At 42.4% G+C, this 15,409-nt stretch overlaps 1 protein-coding gene across 1 annotated transcript; it reads left to right on the top strand.

Annotated features, from left to right (window-relative positions):
* Positions 1–1,982: 1,982 nt before the first annotated feature.
* Positions 1,983–15,302, top strand: nr1h5 (nuclear receptor subfamily 1, group H, member 5). Its single transcript, XM_030055314.1, has 10 exons — positions 1,983–2,099; positions 8,201–8,587; positions 9,457–9,597; positions 10,060–10,184; positions 11,351–11,449; positions 11,553–11,649; positions 12,851–12,967; positions 13,136–13,225; positions 13,351–13,464; positions 14,179–15,302. The coding sequence occupies exons 1-10, from the start codon at positions 2,003–2,005 to the stop codon at positions 14,379–14,381; spliced, it is 1,470 nt and encodes a 489-aa protein (XP_029911174.1). The 5' UTR covers positions 1,983–2,002; the 3' UTR covers positions 14,382–15,302.
* The last annotated feature ends 107 nt before the right edge of the window (positions 15,303–15,409 follow it).

The raw sequence follows: 15,409 nt of genomic DNA, 5'->3' as shown, positions 1-15,409 counted from the left end.
CTCGGGTTAAGGTTAGGGTAAACAGGTGAATGCATTTCTAGGCAGGGATGCAAAACTCAGCAGAACACCTTCAGTCACTGAATTCCAGCAAATCCAAAGTGTGTATATTCGGAGCAATGGGCCTTTGAGGCAATGGGTGTTTGTTTTTGGGATAGCAGCCCATCAGACCATTGGGATTTCAGTCCAATGGGACATTTCTTGGACTATCAGGGTTTTGATATCATGGACCATCGGACTAATGGCATGGCATCTGCAAAAAAATGGTTGCTTAGCTAAAATTTTGGCACTACAGAAACCCTTATCAATATCTTTTGTTTTGCATGGTGATGTCGTTTTTTTGTTGCTTTTTAATGCTATGATCCTGTATTTTTACGGTCAGTTGGCCTCTGGCAAACCTGTTTTAGACTGATGCACCCAATCTGCTCTCAGATCACCTATTGTTTCCAGACAGTTGCTTTTACAACTTTCCCTTGAGGTGCAGTTTACCTTTAGGCTGTGTTGACATTGTGTACTGTGACTGCATGTGTACAAATAAACCCTTTGGACATCATCTTCAAAAGAAAGTGACCTTGTTTCAAGCACATTCCTATTTGATGCGTCATTGCATCGGTGATGGCTCCAGCTTAAGGAAAGCAATGGCCAAAGACCATCAGCAGCATTCCCTGTTTCCAAACCGAGCATTCTCCAACAGTAAGTGCTGGTTCACAAGCCGGCCTTTATAATGAGCCTGTGAAGAGATGATATGCGGGTGGGAGGACGCCATTAATCCTGAGTAAGCATGCTGCATGTCAAACACCCCTGGTGAGAGATTTCCAGGCCAGTGTTTGGGTCACTCCTTTCCCTCCTTGGGGCCTTTAGGCCTCGACTCCTTCGGTTTGCACGATCTGGTCAACTGTCCGCGGGGGAGGCGAAGGTCCCCGAGCCCCTTAAATCTCACCGCTGTCCAATATTAACTGCAGCACAAACAGAGCAGTGGCAAACAAGAGGCCAAGTAAACACACTCCCAAGGCTCGGAAGACAAACATGTAGTCGTGTTAGCATGTGAATGAGCATGCCTACGTACACATTCAAACACACAGTGAGTATTTGTCTTTGACCACTGAAGGCCGATACTCTGTGTCATTTAAAGGCGGTCTATCTTTAAATGTGACCATTTTCATTCCCAAAAACCATGAAGAATTATAAATATTCAGCATTTTCCACAGAGCCCTTTTCTTGTCTAAGTCGAAAACAACAAACAGCATCTAGAATTCTCCATTGTAACCCAAGATGATAATATTAAAAATTTTCATGCATACTTTTGTGGAGTATAATCAGTTCAGGTTAAAGGCCAGGATCAGCTCATTCATCAGCAAAACAGTACGTCAGTCTTATTCTAGTTAGTGTAGTAATTCAGAGTGGGAATTCATTAATTTGACCCTGAAGGCCAGACTGAGGAAATGTCCCATCAGCCCGGCCCAGCTGCGGCACACTGGGATACATCGATCTGGGCCAAACCTGAACACGCAACACACACACACACGTACACACCCCTTGAGGGAGCACACCCCACCCCACGCCACCCCCATCCTACAGGGAGAAGGTCTCCAGCTTTCTCTTGCTCCCTCCATCTTCTGATCTGTGAAGTCCCAGCCAGGAGCAGCTGTTTGGACCGGAGTCCCGTCCCGCTCCTTCCTGGGTGTCCCTGCTTTCCCGACATCTGTCCCCAGGGGACGGCAGGACCTCGTCCAGTACATCACCCACTGTAGACCCGAGCCTCAGCTGCGTTCTCTTCATCCTCTCTGTTGTCGGTGTCGCGGGGCCCGTTGCTTTAAAAATAGGCTGGGATATGAGCTTGGACAGCTAAGAGACCTGGACGCATCCTGAGGATTGAGGAATGTCTCCGAACGTCCCAGATCCTTCATATCTGTGAATCCTCTGAGTGATTGCCTCTCTCTCTGTGTGTTTGTGTGTGTGAGGATAGTTTCAGTATTACAAGACGGGGAGAGGATCCTCTGTGCAGATGAGAGAGTGGACCGACTTGGAGATGAGCTTTTCGGCGGGGGGGTTCCTCTCAGCCTCGGATGGCTACTGCCCCACAGAGCAACTCCAGTACTATGGTGAGCCCACAGTGCTACTATTACTACTAATACCTATTACGACTACTACTAACACTAATACTAATACTACTACTATTAATCCTTCTTCTTCTTCTTCTTCTTCTTCTTCTTCTTCTTCTTCATCTTATTACACTTCCAATTCTTCTTTCACTTCTACCTCTTCTGTTTGTGCTTCTGCTTTTTGTTCCATTTACCACTTCTTATGCTTCTACTACTACAACTGCCTGTATTTCTATATCTTCTAGAACAAAATATCACTTATTTAGATGCTCTGCCATTAATGGTGATGCTAATAGAGACTTACAACAATAGATAACACAATGAAGTTGGGCTGACATTAAATTTTTGGATGGGTGTTGTTGACATGTGTTACCAAGACGGTCATTTTTAAAATCAAGTGGATTAACTTGCAGGGTGTAGGAAATAGACATGTTTTCTTCAGATGTGAATAATCATGTCTTTAAAGGACCATACCAGTGATTCCACATGTTTAGTGTAATATCTAGAAAAAGTATATACTTGTGTATATACTTCTGCTAATCTTTACCCAAGCAGTTGTATTTTAGAACTCATTTTATTTTTTATCATTTCCTCCTTTTTATCCAGCCAATGGTTTCCATTCATTCCACTAAGACATGAAAAAAAAAAAAAAAAAAAAAAAACTTTGAGAAACATCAAACTTTCTTCACACCAGTAGTTTTCCTAAAAGCAGGAGCACTGTTGTGTTTTGATGGCTTGAAACTGGGCGGAGTGAAACGGCCTCCACCTGGAAAATAGTTCCTGGAGAGACATTGCTTCACACAGCCAATTATAAGTTCTGTGGTTTATCAATGGCAATGACTTTGTCAGCATTTACCATTTGTAACTGTTCACATTATAGGGTGGATATTTCAACAAAAACAATCATAATTAAAAATGGAGGGATTTTGATTACATATTGTGAAATGTTTAGTACCCCCACATGATTTGCAAAATGGTTTGTTGACATGTAAAATGTGGGTGAACTGTAGCAAAAGGGACAAATATTCAAAATCACTGGTATGGTACTCAAAGTTATATGAATGCAAGAGACATTTGCTTTGCTCTGCTTTGTTGTTGTTGTGTTTGGGGTTGTTGTTGTTGTTGCCATCCGATGATGTGAAACGATGCTGTGTAATTCATTGAAGACTCTGAAAGGTGGATATGCCCTACCTGCTGCACCATAAGACAAACAGGTGGCACACTTTGTTTTCCAACTGTTGTAAGGCAGTAAAAATGTATGAAATCTAGTAAATGTGCAGCAAACATCTGATCTTTTTTTTTTTTTTTTTTAAATGATATCCAGTGTATTTCACTGCCAGTTAGAGATAGTGACATGCGCTCAAGCTTGTTCAAGATAAAGTAGCTTTCACGCATATGGAAGCAGATTAATCAGTTCAATCAAATGCAATTGAACTGGATGAAGGAATTGGGTGGCTTGTAGACTGTTGCACAACAAGGATGTGACTGTACTCTGCATGTCTGCTGCTGCAGTTTACATATGTGTAGTCTCATCTCATTCACCCTCAGAATTGATGAATGAATGTTAAGTGTTTATTTACAGCCTGTGAGTACTTGATGACATGGAAAAAAAAATGTTCTTGAGGGAGTTCAGCCGGCTTGCTGTGTCTCTGACATGCAGGAAGGCTGAATGTGCATCAGGGAATCTATTTATAATGAGGAGTATCAACAAATTCGGCCCCCCCCTTAATCTCCACTCCAGCCCTGATGGGGGGTAGTTCGCTGGTGTTGTTGGCTCCCTAGCGTGCGTGGGATGGAAGGGAGGCTGAGGAGTGTTTAGACACTGCAACTCTGGTTTACAAACAGTGCTATCCGCGGCTCTGTCACACGACGAGAAACCAGGGACCCCCCCGCTCGCAGCGGCGCAGCCCGGTTAAGACAGGAAACATCTGGAGGGAGAGTGAAAGAGGAGGAGAGAGGAGGGAGTCAAGGAATAGTTGATACATGCCCTTCAAACCCTTAATTCTCTGTTGACACACACACACGAACTGGATCTGGGCAGAGGTCAGAGCAGGGCCGAGCACACTAAACATCAAATCCAGTTACCTGTCAAAACGTCCAAACCTGCAGCCCAGTTCAGGAAACCTTCTCAACCCCTTGATCTCTCTTAAATTTCCCCTTAAGTTGCTTCAGAAACATGTTTTCCATATAGTAGGACAATGCCACACCCATTTTGTGTATGTACTACATCACACTATGTCAAACCTAGTTAAATATTCAAAGCCACGGTGCCGTTGTCTTATGGCTGCGGCATCACATCAAAAGGGAAAAGATCTACATGTCTTGTGCATCATTTTATACATATTTCCCTGGAATTCAGCAGGACATGTTTGCTGTTGTTGGAAACCTTCGATCTCCACTTGGATTTAAAGTTCTGTGAGTTTGAATAAAGCTCTGCTGTGAAGTAATGATGGACCCATCAATGGGAAAAAAATCTTCATATTTACCTTTTTTTTTTTTTTAATTTTACTCTTTAAAATAATTCTAAAAAACATATTTTCTTTAAAAAATGTAGAAATAAATGTTCTTGAAATGAAAGTTCTCAAATTTGTTCTTGATTTTTTTTTAAAGCTAAGTTAAGCAATATTACATGCATTTTGTCACAGTAAAAATGACCCCTGCCACCATACAATTTACAGCCAGCTTGTTTTTGTTGCCAAGTTTGGGCTTTCTAAATTTCTGTATGAAAATAAGCTCCTTCATTTAAAGCGTCTCTGTGACCGACACATTCGTCAGATAAATTTATCAAAATTTCAGCAATCATGTGAGTGCTTGTGTTTCTGCAATCAGCAAAGTTGCTACAGAGAGTTCATTCAAAGCAGCTTAACTTGTAGCTGAAAGTCTGCAGCCTCACCACATTTTCAAATTGGAGAAAGAATAATCCAAGTAGGAGAGTTTGTGCTCTCAACACCCCCTAGAAATGACTTACTGCAGCTTTAAGACAACTCTTCAACCATCTTCAAATGCAAATTAAAATTCCTTACATGAAATTAGAAGCCTCTAAATTTATTCAATTAGTTTATAATTCAAAGTCTTCCTAGGTTTTCTTACACCTTCCATGAGGATTAACATTTAATTAAGACTTTATTTGGTGTAGAACCAAGTAGGACCGGGTCTCTTGTCTGTTGAAAATAAGCCAGCAAATTTTACAACCACAATGTTAAATTGTTTCATAAATTCGGTTATTATAAACTATATGTCTGATAGATTTAGTGATGTGATGGCCTAGTAAATGATAATAAACCAACCTTTCGTCTACAACTTGATGGAAAGCATCAACAAACATGCTTTTTAATGAAAATTTAAATTCAGTCTCCTCACCTCAATGATGTTTAGGGCTAAAATTTCTTAACAATAATTTATTCAGGTCTTTTCTGAAAAGTAAGTAGGAAAATATTGAAGAAGAACACTTAAGAGTTTACTTTCTAAGTTTACCTTCTGTATCATTTCTTAAGATTCATTTTAAGAAATTACTTATTTCTCTTAAGAAATTGCCATACCAAAATGACACCTGTGGGTCAGAGGGGAATGCCGGGTGCTTCTTCAGCCATGGCTTTGCAGCAACACCATACGCTCTTATACAGTATGATTGAAGGACAGAGAGAAGTAGTTTTCTCCTTGCAGGGGTGGGTGATGAGGACTGGGCATGGAGGCAGTGGAGTGTAAGGAACTGTGGAAATCAGGGAGGCAAAGGGAGGAGATTTTTCTTTTAAAAATGAAAGCAAGGCCAGTATCTCAGAGGCTGATGAGACAGGATGAGAGAGTGTCTTTTCAACAGGGATCGGATGGGAAAGTTCTATGCTTGCTTTTCTGATGTTCCTAAATTTAGCTTAAAAGGTCTATTTTTAGCGGGTCACCAGAAATAGTGCTGATTTGCTGACATTATCATGTCTCACCGCGCTCCATGAATTTGTTATGAACCACAGGAGAGCAGTGGATCAGGAGGGCTGCAGGGGGCTGGTGGCCACCATCCCAGTGCAACACCACTATTCCCACTGACATACAAATGCCTGCTGTGTGGCCAAGCTCTGTTCAAACCCATAGAGCTTCATTTTAAATTCTAGTGGAGACCCCAAAGTCCTCAAAGATACCAGAGGTGTCCTGCTGAGCCGGGGAAATGTGTCTAAAATAATCCACAAGACAACATATTTTCTATTTGTTGAAACGGTGCAGCTATAAAACACTGGTATTTTGGGTTTGAATATTTCATTCAATATAAGTGTGATGGAGCTTCAATGAAGCACTGAAATCAGCAGATACTCTGTTTTTTTCCCTTTTAAGCAACTTAAAGGGATAGTTCAACAATTTTGAAAAAACTGACATAATTTCACTTCACCCTTTTCACTCCCCCCCAGCTGTTATGTAGGACAATAGTGGTGCTATCTTCCTCTGATTGTTACTGAGTGCTGGATACTGACTGGATGCTCCAAATGCTAACTGTTAGCCTCCTGCCATTCAGGTGGACTTCCCCCCAGCTAACATTCTGAAAAATAACCATCTAAATCCACTCAAAAACATCACTTTACTTGTGTCACTTTCTCATATTAAAATGCACATATGATTACCAAGTGCACACAGATGATAGTTTTGCTCAAATTACTGTTTATAACTGTATTTTTCCTTCAATCACCATCGAGAAAGATCCGGTAACTTCCTGTATCACTCCGCCCGAGGAGCAGTAGCCACCACAGAGACAGAAGTAGATTGCTTTCCTCGTTGAACACGTGTTCACATATTGGAGGATAAAAATAAATACTTAAAGATAGCTGGCATGTAATGTTGTGTTTTCTAATGCCATTTTGAGTGGTAAAAAGTCTGCTACATGTCATCAAATGTTTGTTAGATGGTTATTTTTCAGCATGTTAGCCGGGGGAAAGTCCACTTTAATTCTAACCAGCAGGAGGCTAACAGTTAGCATTTGGAGCATCCAGAAGTATCCATCAGCACAGTCAGGCATCACTACATGGCAACTTGTATGAAATTTTCCAAAATGGGTGAACTATCCCAGTAAGGAGAAACTTATGAGAAAATCAGGGTTCAAGAGGCTCAGGGTTTTAATGTGACTAAATGAAAATGACACTGCCTGCAGTCCCCACCTGCACACAGGTTGTACTGTTCTCTGCATTTCCACATTAAACAGAACTGACATATGGGTAGGCTTTGGGTTTAATCTGTGAGTAGACGGATCCCAGACCAGTGTTAGTCGTCCTGGTCCAGCTGTGCTTTGAGAGGCTGCCAGTGGCCACACATGTTTCCTCAGTGGACAGAGGACTTGCAAAACACAAGCTGCTGCACCGCACTCACAGACAGTTTGGCCAGGCACTGCACCGAGCAGCCATAAACGACCGAGCGAAGCATGCGTGATATTGATCAAAAAAGTCCAGAATGACGCTGGGATCTCTCAGCTGCATCCTGTTGTAGCAGTTTCAACCACGTTCACAAGCTCTCACCCTCAGTGCTTTTTTATTGTGTCCCCCAGGACGCATAAAAAGCAATGAAGTCACTCATGAATCACGTAAGATGGTGGACAAGGATCACATTCCTGCACTGCTCTTTGACTCTATATGACAGTTAGCAGTGTGACCATCACAGCAGCACTGCTCCAAGTGCTCATTCACTTTCATTTTGGTTACAGTTGCACAGGGGTGGGGGTTGGTGGGTGGAGGTGGGGGCGTTGCAGGGCCAGGCCAGTGCAAACACACTCTCTGAACATCAGACTCCCTCTGTTGTGTTGATGGGAACACTCACTCAGAAAGATGCTGAGCTGTACTCCCAGTGTGTACGAACCTCTGTGAAAGAAAAAAAAATTTAATCTAATCTAAAATATATATAACGTATATAAAAGATCCTTTTAAAATTAATTAAATTAAAATGAAGGGGAAAAAACGATATTCTCCATCTACTTATTAACATTTTTAAAATTAAAATAGATATTTTTTAATTGAATAAAAGCCTGGCACCCTGGTTCCCAGGGGTCTGAAAACAGAAGTTGTAACTAATGATGAAACTATCTAAGCTGCTGCTAATTTATCTTCCGTCCCTTTCCCCTCAATCTCCTCCAGACATGCTGGGTGACCCTCTGGGCTTCCCCTTTCAGGACCCGGACCTCCAGCAGCTCCCTTATAGCCAACAGCAGTACAGCCCGGTCAACCTCCCGCTCTCCCTCTATGGATCTCCATCCTCCTCCACCTCGTCTTCCTCCTCTTCCTCCTCCCAGCCCTGCCTTGCTCCCTACATCTACAGCACACACTGCCCGGAGGCCCCCTGCGATCCCGAGCCGCAGTGTGGAGGCCTGGTTCAGGCGGTCGGGGTGGCAGGGCTGCCCCTGGGGCGGAGGACCCGAGTGGGGCCAGGAGGGAAGAGCAGAACTCAGGACGAGCTGTGTGTGGTTTGTGGGGATAAAGCATCCGGATATCACTACAACGCTCTCACCTGTGAAGGATGCAAAGGTAAAGCAAGGATTTTGTCAGCTGGTATCACAAATGTTTAGTATGTTGTCCACATAACAGAATTAGTATTTAATAAATGTTTAAACTGTGGCTGAAAATAGAATGATAGTCTATGTTCAGTTCAAGAGATGATTGGTTCTGTAAAGGAATCGTCACCCAAAACATAAAAAAAAAAAAAAAAGATTTTTTCCCCAATTACCCTTAGTGTATAGGCTCCATTCAGATAGTTTCTGTGGGCTGCTGCGATCTCCTGTGTATCTATCTGCTCCCAGTTCCCACACTTTGAAGACAAATAGAAACAGTTAACCTGTGTTCTTTGGCAGAAAATAGTTCCCAACTAAACACTTCCTCCCTGAGGGCTGTGGAATATGCTGAGTATCTTTGTCATTGTTTTTGGGGAAAAAAAAAAAAAAAAGCTGTTGCTGTTGAGTTTTTCATGTGATTTTTTGGATGGTTTGAGCTCTACATAATAACATCTATCTAGTCCTTGTCAAATCACACACTGTCTGGATGGATAGAGTGCACTAGAGGGAAATGGAAAATACATTTTTTTGTATTTTGGGTGAACTGTTCCTTTAAACTGGAATAACCTATATGAAGATTTTGGGAAGGTAAATCTGTAGCATCATTTCAAACATTTAGTAAAATTCATTTTTACAGGCATTTTGTTTATTAGTTGTTTTGATGTCCCTCCTCTGGTCTGTTTTTTGGGTCTTGCATTGCTTTTATCTGTCTTACCGCGCTGTCTTTGCTTTCGCTGTCTGATGGTTTTGTTTCGTAGTCGGGTTCTGAAAGGTGCTGTTCAAGTAAACACTTTTTATTGCATCCTCATATGGTCTTTTTCCGGTCCTCCACCATGGATGTTTCAGGTTTCTTTAGGCGGAGTGTGACTAAAAAGGCTGTGTATCGTTGTAAAAGTGGCGGCAGCTGTGAGATGGACATGTACATGAGGAGGAAGTGCCAAGACTGCCGGCTGAGGAAGTGCCGCGCCGTGGGAATGCTGGCCGAGTGTGAGGGCTACCGCTGCTCTAATGACACCTAACTGAACTGCATGAAAACTCAATTTCAGCCTCATGTAATAAAAGCAACAGTTATAATCAGGGCAAATACAGAAACAGCAGGCTTTGCAAAAATGTTCATTTAAACGTCACATTCACTCTTAAAGCAAGGGAAAAGTGGGGATAGTGGGGATATAGTGGGGACAGTTTCACTTGCTTTGCGAATTTTCAAAAAACAGGTGTCAAATTCTTCAGCTGGAGCAGAATAAATCAGTTTCATCCTCGGATATGAAGTGACCCTGTTGGTGAACCTTTTGATTCACCCCCATGTGAAAAAAATGCAATTTTATGACGCAGTACTAGGCCCAAATAATGTTAAGACTGATGTTCTGTTGCCATGTGCTGACACTCAGACCTAATACAAATAGCTTTGGGAATGATATGTTGGTGTTAAAGTGAGTGCGTTATCTGCAGGCCTGCTGACAGAAGTGCAGTGCCAGTCCAAACGACTGAGGAAAGGAGGTAAAGCCAGAAGGCAGGAGGCGGAGGACGGCCCAGACAGCAGGAGGGTCAGCTCCACCAGTAAGCTGCCAGGACAGGTACTGCGCCATAGTGGTTGGTCGGTTGGTTGATTAGATTGCTACCTGCATATTATTTGAATATCTAAAACTGCAGAAGATAAAGTAACAACATGTAATGCCGAGGCTGATTCTCTTCTAACCCGACGTAGGTCCTTCCAAAGTAACCGAAATGCTCAGACAGTGATCAAAAACTACCTCAAAGTAGCCGAGAGTGCTCAGTTTTCTAGATGTGCCTAAAAGGACACAAAAGTACCTCAGCTGCTCAAACAGTTAAAAGTACCCCAAAGTACCCAAAGACACTCAATTACCCAAAAGTGCTCAAACCGTTAACTAAAGAGGCACCCCAAACTGGGTACTTCCACTTTCAGGTACTTTCAGGTACTTTTGGAAACATGAACACTTCTGGGTGCCTTGGGGATCATTTTGGGTAACTGTCTAAGGGTGCTTGGGTACCTTGGGGTACTCTTGAGAACAGTGGCGTGCACAGGATTTTTGAAGGGCAGGGGCGAAAATGAAAAAAGGGCACTTTCCATAGGGAGGCCCGGGGGCATGCAAATTTTTGAAAATTGTACATTTAAATCCATCAATCTGGTGCCATTTGAAAGCAAAATCAAGCTAGATAGAATAACAGCGGTGCTCCGACCTATAGGTCTAGGGCTATGTGAAAATACAGGTGCAAAAAAACCTCATGAATTGCATCTCTACTGTGACCAAATACATAGCAGCAGCGGCATTTTCAACCAGAGGGCACTTTAGCGCGGCATTTTCAACCAAGGGGGCACTAGGGGTACAGCATTTTCAACCAAGAGGACACTTTAGAGCAGCATTTTCAACCAAGAGGGCACTAGGGGTACAGCATTTTCAACCAAGAGGACACTTTAGAGCAGCATTTTCAACCAAGAGGGCACTAGGGGTACAGCATTTCAACCAAGAGGATCCCCCCCCACCCACCCACCCACCCGTGTGCACGCCACTGCTTGGGAAACTGTTTGAGGCCTTGAGGCTACTTTAAGGTGTTTTTGACCACAGCAGGTTTTGGTACTTTGAGGTACTTTTGGGTAACCGTTTTTTTGGCATTGGGGATACTTTTTAGTGCCTTTGGCCACATTTGAATAATTGTTAAGGCACTTTTGAATACTTTTGGTGGGTTAATAGGATCCCAATCAAACACATATGTTCACCAGGTTCTGTCTGCCAGTCTATCTCGAGAACAGAAGTACATGGTGGACAGGATGGTGGAGGCCCATCGACAGTACAGGGTGCAGGACAGCACCCACTGCAGGGTGGGTCATGGCTCCTTGTGGAAAGATGTCTTCTATTTTCACAAATATATTTAATTTTGTAATTTTCCCATGCTGGTTCTAAGCTCTTGGTCTGTATTTGCAGTTGTTTGAGTGGCCGTGTATAGATGAAGGGGACAGTATGACTGATGCAGCACCACCCCACCTACAGAGACTGCTACAGTTTGCCAGGACAGTGCCAGGTAGGATGGACTGGAATGATTGATTTTTAACATAAGCTCATCTGAGAGACAGATCAACACAAACACCAGACAGCAATAAAGAGAAAATTATCTCCAATTTGCTGCCAGTTTAATAGGAGATGAAAACAAAGGGAGGAGCTGTTTCCTATTTTAGTGTAATATCCTAGGAGTGATTTGTCACTAATAATGTTCAATAAAGCTGTTGTTGTGGACCCTTAAAGTGCTGTAAAATCAGTGATGTCAAATCAGGAAAATCACATCTATGGCAAAATGTGTGCTTTTATTATTTGCCAAAGAAAAACAATCCTGCTTGCTGTATATTTACTAAATATCAGGGGACAAAGCAAGGTTATTATAGTTGATGTTTATTGAGACTGGGTCGTCTACATGACTGAGAGTCAGCTGCTGTTGTGTTTGGATTGGAATACCTATTCTGACAAACACCACCCATATTACAAGACTAAAACTAATACTAAAACTATGAAAAACTCAACTAAACCTAAAAATTTTAAACAATAAAAACTAAACTGAAATGAGAAAGCCCACTCTGGAAACTAATTGAAGCTAAACTGAACTGAAAACAAAAATTAAAAACAAAAGAAAAAAACTAATGAGAAATTCAAAACTATTATACCTCTAGGACAAAGTGGGGCACGGACTGATAGACAGATGACTGACAAGATATTATTTGGTCAATGTGCAACTAATTATCAGCTTAGAGGGAACTTTGGTCCTGAATGCGCCCTTTATTTGTTTTTTAGATATGCTTTCCAAATAGATTTTTGGCAATTTTTCTTGATCAGTGTTCCACATTGTAATGATAAAACTACAAGGTCAAATGTGGGCACGAGTCACACCCATGTGATACCAATGTTTATTGTGTGAAATGCCTGCTGATGACATGCTTTAATGTTGCCGCAGAAATGGAACCTGTCATTTGCTGCCACATCTGGGGCACCAATGATCTGCTTTGGGTTTAATCTGTGCATAGACGGATCTCAGACCCGCGATTTGATTTATGGTTTCTTTGGCCTCAATTCCCTGCAGAACTTGCAGAACTGGACAACACAGTTAGGTTTCAAAAGCAAGCAAAGCAGGAACAGCACTGATGGACAGCAGATAGGCAGAATTCAATGAATCATTTCTAGAAAATCCTTCCTGAGTGAACTACACAAAGGAAATGTTGCCGCTGTGTTTGCAGGTTTTGACCTCCTGGAGTTTTCAGACCAGAGGGCTCTCCTGTCCAGCTCCTCACTGGAGGTTATGTTCCTGCTTTCAGCTCAGCAGTTCTCCCACAACCCATCAAGCCCCAGTCCAGGTACCAACCTGGAGACCGATGCCCATCTTAGCACATCACTTAGTCTGGTTTTGAGTCTCAAAAATCTTTAAAAAAACATCCCTGATCTAGGTTCATGTCTTCATCTAGAGGGGTTTTTGGAATGGCATCCGAAAGCATTAGTCAGTTTTATTATTTTTCCTATTTCAGCCCTGCAGCCTTTCAACATGTCGACACACCACTGGCTCAGAAACACGGAGATGAAGGAAAACATCCATAGTAGGACGTTGGTCAGTTCTGGTGAGTCCATAGATACCTTCATTCAGCAAGTATTTTTAATATTCTCGTCTCATTGGCTACAAACGAGGAGTGTGCAAACTATTTCATAACTAACAAAAAGCTTTTTCATCTGCATGCACATGCAGGAACCAGGGAGGATCTTCTGGGGCCAGTGCTCAACTTCTTCCACAGTATGGCAGTGTTAAGAGTGACCGAGGCTGAATACTCACTGCTCACCGCAACAGCACTGCTCTGCTCAGGTAAGATGGGAGATCTAGAGTGCCTGTCTCCAGATAATCCAATCAGTTATCAAGCAAATGCTGTATTCGGCTGTTCTAGGGTCTGTAAATAACAATTACAGACTTATCTGGAGTTCTTGAGCAGATGCAGTGATAGCAAAATGACGCCTCTGCAATGATTAACTCAGTCTATCTCAGCAGGTCTTTGTGGGTGAGTGCTGCTTGTATGCCAAAACATTTGGGCTTTGTGCAAGGACGATCTGTATCAGGGTTGTTTTTTTAACGCTCCGGCTGGACCTTTGGGTTTGCCTAACATTGGTTTTCAAAGCTGATCCTCACCAGTATTTTTGGCCTGATGGTATTAATAGAACATGCTTTGTGCTGATGTTCATTAGCCTCCAATTTGACTTTTTCATGGCAAAAATTGCTACAAAATGTGAATGTAGACAGAGTTTCTCCCAGAATCCTATCATTGTCGGGTCAAAACAATTTGAAACTGAATTTAGACAATGTAACATTACAAATGTACATTGAAAACAGGATAAGGAGATTAGGCATTAATGCTTGTAGACTGGTGTACAGTAGAATAACCTCAAAACACTCAATTCTACCATAAATATGTACTCAATCATCAGATTCCTTGTAATTTTTCTACATTTGTAAGGAAACATGAAGAGACAGATTGCTGTGGTGATGTGAACGGGCTTCTCTTTGTGTATGTGTGTGTTTTTGCAGACCGGGCGTCCCTTCAGGCGGCTGACTGTGTTGATAAGATGCAGGAGCTGATCCTGGACCTGCTGTCCAGGGTGTGCGGGGCGCAGGGTGGAGCGCCGCGGGCAGGGCCGCAACGTTTCGGCCGCCTGCTGGGCAGACTGACAGAGCTGCGGACTCTCTGTCACAACCACCTCCTCCTGACCAGACAGCAGCCTGCACACTGAGGGCCACAAAGTCACAAAACTGGCGGTCATGTGAAAACCTCCTACCTCCAGTTTTGGGGATGTTGGTGTTTTGCTATAGCAGCCATTTTGACATGAAATAGCATGTAAACACAGGTGTCGACATTAATGAAGGTTCTGTTACATTTTGGTCTAGCAGAGACAGGGTTCTAGTTCACTGGAAATCTATCCTTAAATGGGAATCGAACCTTAATTTATGTCATTAGTAACACGTGTTTACCCTGCAATTTCATGGCAAAATGGCTGCTGTGAAAAAGGTCTATTATACAACCCAGTTGGGGTTTGAAAACCCTTTCAGAGTCCTTTGGCTAAATTTAAAGGTGCATTGTGGCCAAGCAGAAAAGGTCTGTTTTTTTTCCCCCTGTCTTATGTAAAATGAACATACTGGAGATATAAGGTTTTCATGTGATACTGGATCAAATGGATCGTGCTAAGTCCCTTTAAAGAGTGAGTCACCACCAGCAGAAAGCATTTCTCCTGCACTGCCCTCTAGAGGTTGAAACTTTCAGGCATGTTGCACTTCCGGCCACACCCAGTCAGGGGATGTGGCTGCAGCTACTTTGCCGCTGGCAGCTGCTAGAAATACCTGCTGCTACATCGCTGACTGGCTGTGACCAGAGGTGCGACATGCCTGGAAACCTCAACATGTAAAAAGTGCGGCAGTTTTCTGCCTCATGTGATTTAGTGTTGAATTACTCTTTTAATAGTTCACACAAAACTTTCAACACTCTTCTCAGTTTGTTTGGACTCATTTTCCTAATGGTATGTTAGTAATTTCTTTATTTTTCTATTAGTTTAAAATGTGACTGCAATCATGCTTGTGGGCTTCCATTTTTTAATGCAAAGGTAATTTTATACATGTACTGCACGACTAACACATAAGCGTATACTTCCCACTGTCAAATAAGGATAAAAATAAAATAATGCAGAGGTTTTGTGCTTATTGGAGTTTGTCAGTGGAAATTTACCTGATATTGGTGACCATTAGATGCCACAAAACCCTTTGAAGA

This window comes from Myripristis murdjan, chromosome 7 (genome assembly GCF_902150065.1).
Source record: "Myripristis murdjan chromosome 7, fMyrMur1.1, whole genome shotgun sequence".
NCBI lineage: Eukaryota > Metazoa > Chordata > Actinopteri > Holocentriformes > Holocentridae > Myripristis > Myripristis murdjan.
Note: the sequence above shows the minus strand (reverse complement) of the source record. Positions and strands in the feature narration are given on the sequence as shown.

Excerpts from the sequence above, each read along its gene's own strand:
- nr1h5 (XM_030055314.1), top strand. The coding sequence starts at position 2,003 with ATGAGAGAGTGGACCGACTTGGAGATGAGCTTTTCGGCGGGGGGGTTC. Across the intron at positions 11,450-11,552 it reads AGGACAGCACCCACTGCAGG|TTGTTTGAGTGGCCGTGTAT; the intron begins GTGGGTCATGGC and ends CTGTATTTGCAG. Across the intron at positions 11,650-12,850 it reads GTTTGCCAGGACAGTGCCAG|GTTTTGACCTCCTGGAGTTT; the intron begins GTAGGATGGACT and ends CTGTGTTTGCAG.